At 35.5% G+C, this 8097-nt stretch overlaps 1 protein-coding gene across 1 annotated transcript; it reads right to left on the minus strand.

Annotated features, from left to right (window-relative positions):
• Nucleotides 1-66: 66 nt before the first annotated feature.
• LOC109174575 (serine/threonine-protein kinase D6PKL2-like) lies at nucleotides 67-4974 on the minus strand. The gene is made up of 3 exons (XM_019323799.1): nucleotides 4798-4974; nucleotides 2954-4038; nucleotides 67-1433 (listed from the first exon to the last, which is right to left on the minus strand). The coding sequence occupies exons 2-3, from the start codon at nucleotides 3733-3735 to the stop codon at nucleotides 575-577; spliced, it is 1641 nt and encodes a 546-aa protein (XP_019179344.1). The 5' UTR covers nucleotides 3736-4038; nucleotides 4798-4974; the 3' UTR covers nucleotides 67-574.
• Nucleotides 4975-8097: the final 3123 nt, after the last annotated feature.

The following is an 8097-nucleotide window of genomic DNA, read 5'->3' on the forward strand; positions in this document are numbered from 1 at the left end:
AGCGCAATTTTCAGGAAACAGAAAAAGTATAGGGAAAGAATACCTAAGAGAAACAGCTAAATGCAATTTCTGAACAAGAAAGTAATATCACTGCTTCAAATCTCAGGAAATACACCAACATTAGAAAGTCTGGAGCACAACCAAACTTGGTTCTGCTAAACCTTTGATCAAAGAGCAATTCTGTAGTAACGTAACGTAACAAACTATACATTCAGCAATGATTTAATTGCTTGTGGGAGCCAAATGGGATTTCTTCAAGATTTACAATCCTTACATTACCCTACATAAGCCAAACACTGATCAGAAAGTTCCAACCCATAAAAATGTATTTCTTCAACTTGAGATTTGTGACTTGGATAGCACCACCCTCGTATCTTCTAAGACATAATTGTCATACAGGCAGGAGACTGAAGGTAAACAGTTGCATGTTACATGCAGCAAAAACAAAGCATACTTTGTTCCTCCAATAAGATTTTGCCGAGGAATCTGCCATTCAGTCCACTAGAAATCCAAAATTTCTCAGAATGTATACAAGTATGTTCTCCTTGAATCTCAGTTATACTAGTAATATTTACTAAAAGAAATCAAACTCAAGGTAATTATTAGAATTTTTTTGATTAGGAGGCACCGCAGTAAGAGCAGTCTTTTCACTAGTTGATGCTGCTGGAGGTGGAATACGCTCAAATTCAACTGGCTTTGGGATCTCAGGAGGGGAAGCACAGCGTATCAATGCCCAATTCACTCCTTCAAAGAAAGGGTGCTGTTTTATTTCAGTTGCTCCTCTTTTGTAAGCCAATCTATGCTGTGGTTCTTTAATGAGCAGGCCCCTTATAAGATCCCTAGCTGCAAAGCTGACAACTGGTGATTCTGGAAATCTAAGAGGCTGGCCAACAACATTGAACAATGTGGCTCGGTTCCCAGATCCTTTAAATGGGGTTTTACCAAACAAAAGCTCGTAAAGGAAGATCCCAAAGGTCCACCAATCTACAGCACTACCATGGCCTTCACCTTTAATAATTTCAGGTGCCAAGTATTCATGGGTCCCCACAAATGACATGGACCTAGCACTAGTAGGTTCTGCAACTAGTTCAGGTAGAGGGGTAACCTGAGTGCCAATATCAGCTTTGGATTTTCGGTCCTTCTTCTTGGACTTGCTAGAAAAGAAACGGGGAGTGAAACATGATGTGGTAACAGCACACGATGGTTGAATGCAAGCTGGCTGGACACAGAAACCAGGGCTCTTCTGGAGAGGTTCTGAATCTAAAGATTTGACAAGTGTTGGACTCACGGCACAACGCAGTGAAAGGTCAAAGTCTGAGAGCATTATATGCCCATCTTCTCTCACCAGGACGTTTTCAGGTTTAAGATCACGATAGATAATTCCTAGCATGTGGAGATACTCAAGAGCTAAAAGGACCTCAGCTACATAAAATCTGTAAGAAGCAGATAAACCGTTAAGATAAGCAATCAATTAGACACTTCCAATGCAATAATAACAACCTTGTTCTTTCTTGTTCACAAAGTGATTTTGCCATAGATATTACTTTTCCAATCCACAGAACCATATTACCAAACAGTTGAAGGATCATCCTAGTGTAGCTAAAGAAACGTCTTAATATTTTACTTGGTTCTAGGAAATTCTAGCACAGTATTGCTGGCTCAGTTTCCCTAAATAAACACATTTTAATAGTGGATTCTTGTCCAGGTTCCAACTACCATGGTTCTTGGTTTGGTAAAATGCCGAATTTATTTTTCATGTGGGGAAGCTTCATAAACCAGATTAAATGAAATGGAAACCAGATCGTTAGAACTTCAAAAAGTTTTTCCAAGAATAGCATTCCTTATAGAGCTATACAGATGTTCATATTAGTATAATTGATTATGCAACTATTATATACCAGTGGTCAATTTGGTTAAAAGCTCGTCAGCAGCATATTGCTACGAATTAGCAGATTATAAAACAAGCTGACACTAAGAGTAAACTAATGTAGCATCTAGAAATTTAAGATGATAAAGGAAAAAAATCAAAATGAACATAGCAAATTAGCAATAAAGAGACATTGGCACATCAGAATGCCTATCTGAGCATTAGTGACAAAGAAACAGCAATAAGGGATGCAACAAGAAGAAATTATGTTACTCCCTGATGCTTAATTAAAAGAAAATAAAAAAGATCTAATTCCAATTTGTAAGTTGGATAAAAATGGTTCCCAAACTATTGAAAAATGAAAATTGAAAAACTAGTCCTTTTATCAATGGATGACCATTTTAGTCCAATTCTCAGTAGTTGCAGTACCACTCTTTTCCAAATTGGTAGTTGGGTGCTTAAAGTGGAATACCACTATATTTTGGGTAATAAAAACGTAATTACTTCATTAAAAAGTTCACGAACCAAAGCAGCAAAACTCCAATAAACATAATAGTGTAATACACTATGCAGATGGCAAATGGAAATACACAATGGTTGGTAACTAACCAAGTCAGTTGTCATACTATTTTCGACAAAAGTACTAAATAGGCTCCTTATATTTTTGCTGTCCAAATGGCTAATTCCCTTTTAGCTTCAAAATTCACAAAATTCAACAAACTAATCAACATTATTGTTTCATGGAACTTAAAGGTATCTATGCACCAAATCAGATTATCAGGGGCAAGTGTAGTTAGCAATACCTGATGTCTGTTCACAAATGAGTATAATTCTATTCTCACAAAAAATGGGTAGATTGCTAAACCTCACCTTCATTTCAGTGTATTAGAACAAGTACCACAACACTGTAGCACCAAGAAGCAAAAACAAGGTTTCCACTAAAAAAATTCTAGAGAAGATTTATATGAAATTTGTGCTGAAAGTTCTACAATTATAATTGCAAACTACAGGTAAAATAAGAAGCATTATGCGCTCACAGAAATTAGCAGTAAATTGAGAGATGCTTATAGAGCAAAGAACTCATACTTGACTGCTAGTTCAGAAAAATGTTTCCCTGGCTGCCTCTGCCTCAGAGTGTGCAGATCTCCTCCTGGGCAGAATTCCATAACTATACACGAAAACTTATCAGTCTCAAAGTGGGTATAGAGAGTTGGAAGAAAAGGATGGTCCAAGGATTGTAATATTTCCCGTTCTGTCTGAGCACGAATAAGTTTTTTCCGGCCAGCCAGAGATTCATTATCCATAACTTTCATTGCAAAATAGCACTTGGTACCACTCAATTCTGCCAAGTAAACGCTCCCAATATCTCCACAACCCAACCTTTTCAACAGTCTGAAATGGCTAAAACCTAAAATCCCATCTCTTGTTCGGACAGCTTGAATGGCTTCCCAACCCGAGTCATTTGCTTTATGAGGCTTGTTGACACTGCTACTGAAACTGCTAGAAGTGCTTTCATCGCTCACATTGGTGCTCGCACTTCCTCTACATATACTACTTTTTCCACTTTCAACATATTCAACACGATCACTTATTTTGGCACTTCCACTAGTTTTTGGTAGGCTGCCAGTACCATCACTAACTTTTGCAGAAGCTGAACTGTTCTTTGCGCTATCAGGCTCAGATGTTTTCTTTTTTTGATCACCAAGAGCTAACTGAGAGCTCCTCATCCCATTAACTTCAGGACTATCAGCTGTAGACACTTTACCACTGTCAACCAAAGAGATGATCGAATCAGGTTTATCAATTACCAAATCGGATGTTCCACTTTGATTACTATGTCCCAATTTTTTATTGTTGAAAGGTTCCATAGAAACTGGCCTTGAGATATCTTGAAAGATTCTTCTAATTGTTCAGCAGGACTCAGCTTCTCTTGATTCGCTTTTGAAGCCTGTGAAGGCAAAGATCTAGAAATTTTTTGCTTCTGTGATTTGATGAGTTCCAATGATCATTTGCTGTAGATCAAGGGAAGCTCAGCTCTAACAGCAATGGTCGACACCATTAGAGGAACAACGCACTCTGAAGTAGTTAGATCCAATCATTTCATTATCTGCAGCCATTCTGACATCCATCCCCACAATATAAAGATCCAAATATCAATTTCTTCCCAGAATCTATCAATAACACAAACAACCAATTAGTTAATATATTAATTAATACTAGACAAGGTATGTCCAAACAAATGCTTCATTGAGTTGATAGGTATAACAAATACAGATTACAGGTAGGCTGGATAATAAGGTGAAAGGTTAACATTCAAAACACCTAAACACCAATCCACTTCAACAAATTTAAACTTTGGGTTCACTGAAATAATTGGTTATGTTCCAAAGCAATATGAATAAACTAGAGCCAGAAACCTAGAAAAAAAACACACAAAAAAAATAAAAAAGTAAATCAGTCTTCTGGAGACTACAAGATCTGACTCTCAAATTGAAGAACAACCTCCAAAAATAGAGCTAAGGACATGAACATACAGAAACTTAGCAACTGTGTGTAATCTAGTAGCACCAAAAAAAAAAAAAAAAAAAAAAAAAAAAGGAGAAATATACAAATTATTAGAAGAGCAAAAAAGATACAAGGGAGCGACCACCCATGAGTAAAAATTAAGTCAACCACATCAGCTCCAGAAACTTGCAGCATTTGCTATTAGCATAAAATAAGGAGAAAACAAAAACAAATCATAGAAGCATGAAATTCCTGGAAAAAAAAAAAGGAGAGGGTGAAATCAATGAAACTAGCCCCAATAACAGTATGAGCCAAAACCCACATCAGATCCACAATCAAGACGTAACCCAGATGCAAAAATCCACGGTCGAAGCAACCAAAAAACAAAGAGTAAAGATTAGAGATAGCAAGAAAAAGAAAATCACCTGAACTGGAAAAGATGAGAAAACAAGAGGTTGAAGATGAAGAATCAGAAAAGAATGTTCATCCCAGCTCTTCTTGATTGCAACTGTTGAGGGAAAATCATTGAGGGCGAGAAATGAATATTGACTGGGTGACTCATACTCCGGACTATTAGGTGAATGAATCAGGATAAACTGAATGAGTCAAACAAAAGCTAAAGCTTAGCCAAACACTCTTCTTTTCATCTTTCAGTACAGTACAAATGTACAATTATTAAATATAAGGAATTTTCCTTTACTTTCTTTAGTACTCCGTGTTATTTTGGAATGAAAATATTATCCGTACTCTAATTTTTTATTTCTAACTTTTATTTTTATACATAAAATTTTGATATAAACATTTGTATTGGGATCCACATAAAAAAAAAAAGTAGTTTATTCATGCCCGTTATATCATGGAACAAAATAGTGAGTAAGATTTATACAATTTATATCGTGCACCAGGGCGCAGGGCGCACATTGCATTGTGCGCCCTGGTGCAAAACGATGTCGTTTTGTATTTTTTTTTTAAATTCCGCTATATGTGTCGGCTATTAACTTCTTAAAAATAGAATGTACATAATTATATAACAGAATATACATAATTGTATAATAAAATATACATAATTGTATAACAGAATACACATACTCTTTTTTGAAAAGATAATACACATAATTTAAAATAATACATGATACACATAAACTCTTAACATAATACATAAACTTTTAACTCTTAAAAAAATTCATTGTTTCAGATGTACATAATTGTATAAAATAATGTACATAATTGTATAAAAAAAATGTACATAATTGTATAAAAAATGTACATAATTGTATACATAATGTACATAATTGTGTAACATAATGTACATAATTGTATACCATAATATACATAAGTGTATAACATAATACACATACACTCTGTCGCGTTAACTCTCCACACAACTTAACAAAATGACGTCGTTTTGGAAGATGCGGAGCGCACATTACTATGTGTGCCGTGATGCACGGTATAATGATTATAAGATTTAGGAGTTTATGTATTAGAACTCTTTTGTAAATGTGTCATGTATGAGGGCTCAAATTCCAAAAGCCTAAACGGCGGCAAATTATGTTGTGCATCTGTATGCACCATGCATGGTGCATACGGATGCAAAAATGGCGTCGTTTTGCATAAAACGCGCGCCCTACTTAAAAAAAAAAAAAAATCAGTTTCGATTCCCAGCAACAACACTATGTTATTCATTTTTAGTTCATTCATTTTGGGTTTTTTAGTTATGAAATTCTGGAAGTGTAGTTATGCAATTCTGGATGTGTAGTTATGAAGCTATGGATGTGTAATTATGCAATTCTGGAATTATAGTTATGCAATTCTGGATGTGTAGTTATGCAATTCTGGAAGTGTAGTTATGCAATTCTAGATGTATAGTTATGAAATTATGAATGTGTAGTGAAATTATGGATGTGTAGTTATGCAATTCTGATTTTTTTTTTTTTTTTTTAAATTAGATGCCAAAACGACGTCGTTTTTGCATCCGTATGCACCATGCATGGTGGATACGAATGCACAGTATAACGCTCCCTAAAAGGCAAAGGCTAAAACCCATAAAGTCCACAATTTGTTTGGTGGAATTTATTTTCAATCCTAATACCATATAAAATAGATTTACACTATATATGGTGATATGGTCACATACACATACATAGAGGAAGGGAGGGAGGGGGGAATGGATCAAATGAGAACTCGAGTTCAAGAGAGAAATAGGAACTCATCGGTTTATCGCAGCTGTCCATTTAGATAGATTTAGCAAATTAGAAACATTTTTTAAAAAATGTAGTGGTATTTTTATAAATAATTCAAACTTTGAAGTACAAGTAAAACTGTGTTAAAAGTGCAAGTAACAGTTTCATAAAGTGTACCTAAGTGCAAGTAATATATACTAAAAGTGCAACAATATAATGTACACTGAACATCAATATTAAGTGCACATGACGTTATCATTAGTTGCGCCAAACGTTATCATTAAGTGCGCACTAATGTAAAACCATTATCATTAATTAAGTGCACCAATGTGAAAATTCAAATTACTTACACTATTAAGTGTAAATGATTGCATTTTTAAGTGATTTTACTTGCACATTTGCATATGTTACTTGTACTTTTAATACATTTTACATTGTAGTATGTGCTCATACATACTTTTTCAATCTGTTGAAGCACAAAGAGTCAACACCGCCTCCACTAAAGCTCGATCTCATGACCTCCAATATGGGAGAGCCACTACATGTCATCTGAGTACAAGATGCTCGGCATCACCATGTTTTTTAATTACATATGATTCATTGATCTTTTCAAATGGATGGCTTGTGATTGGTTCCTAGTGTTCTTTTGCACATCCGTTCTCATTTGATCAATTTCCTCTCTCTCTCTCTCTCTCTCTCTCTCTCTATATATATATATATATATATATATATATATATATATATATATATATATATATATATGAAAGGGTTTAGGTGCGGGTATAGCTTCCCGTGCGGTTGTGCGGTTAACTTAAAAAGACGCACCTTAAGAACACAAACCACGCACCTAAAGTTTTAAAATAGCGTGCCTTAAGTTTCAACGCTAACGCACCTTAAGCATACAAATCACGCACCTTAAGAAGGAAAACAACGCACCTTAAGAAGGAAAACCACGCACCTAAAGTTTTAAAATAGCGCGCCTTAAGTTTCAACACTAACGCACCTTAAGCATACAAATCACGCACCTTAAGAAGGAAAACCACGCACCTAAAGCTTTAGGCCGACGCACTTTAAGTACACAAACCACGCACATTAAGCACACAAACAAAGCACCTTAAGAACACAAACCACGCACCTAAAGTTTTAAAATGGCGCACCTTAAGTTTCAACAACTGACGCACCTTAAACATACAAATCACGCACCTTAAGAAGGAAAACAACGCACCTTAAGAAGGAAACCACGCACCTAAAACTTTAGGCCGACGCACTTTAAGTTTCAACACTAACTCACCTTAAGCACACAAACCACGCACCTTAACTGTCAACAACTGACTCACCTTAAGCACATAAACCACACACGTTAAGTGTCAACAACTGAGTCACCTTAAGCACACAAACCATGCACCTTAAGAAGGAAAACTACGCACCTTAAATTTGACCTAAATGCAAAAGACCAAATTGCCACCGTGTTTTTTTTAATCATTGTTAATCCTAAACGTTAATTTAACCAATATGAATGGCTGATATCTGCATGGGAACTGA

This window comes from Ipomoea nil, unplaced genomic scaffold, assembly GCF_001879475.1.
Source record: "Ipomoea nil cultivar Tokyo-kokei standard unplaced genomic scaffold, Asagao_1.1 scaffold0642, whole genome shotgun sequence".
NCBI classification, from domain to species: Eukaryota; Viridiplantae; Streptophyta; class Magnoliopsida; order Solanales; family Convolvulaceae; genus Ipomoea; species Ipomoea nil.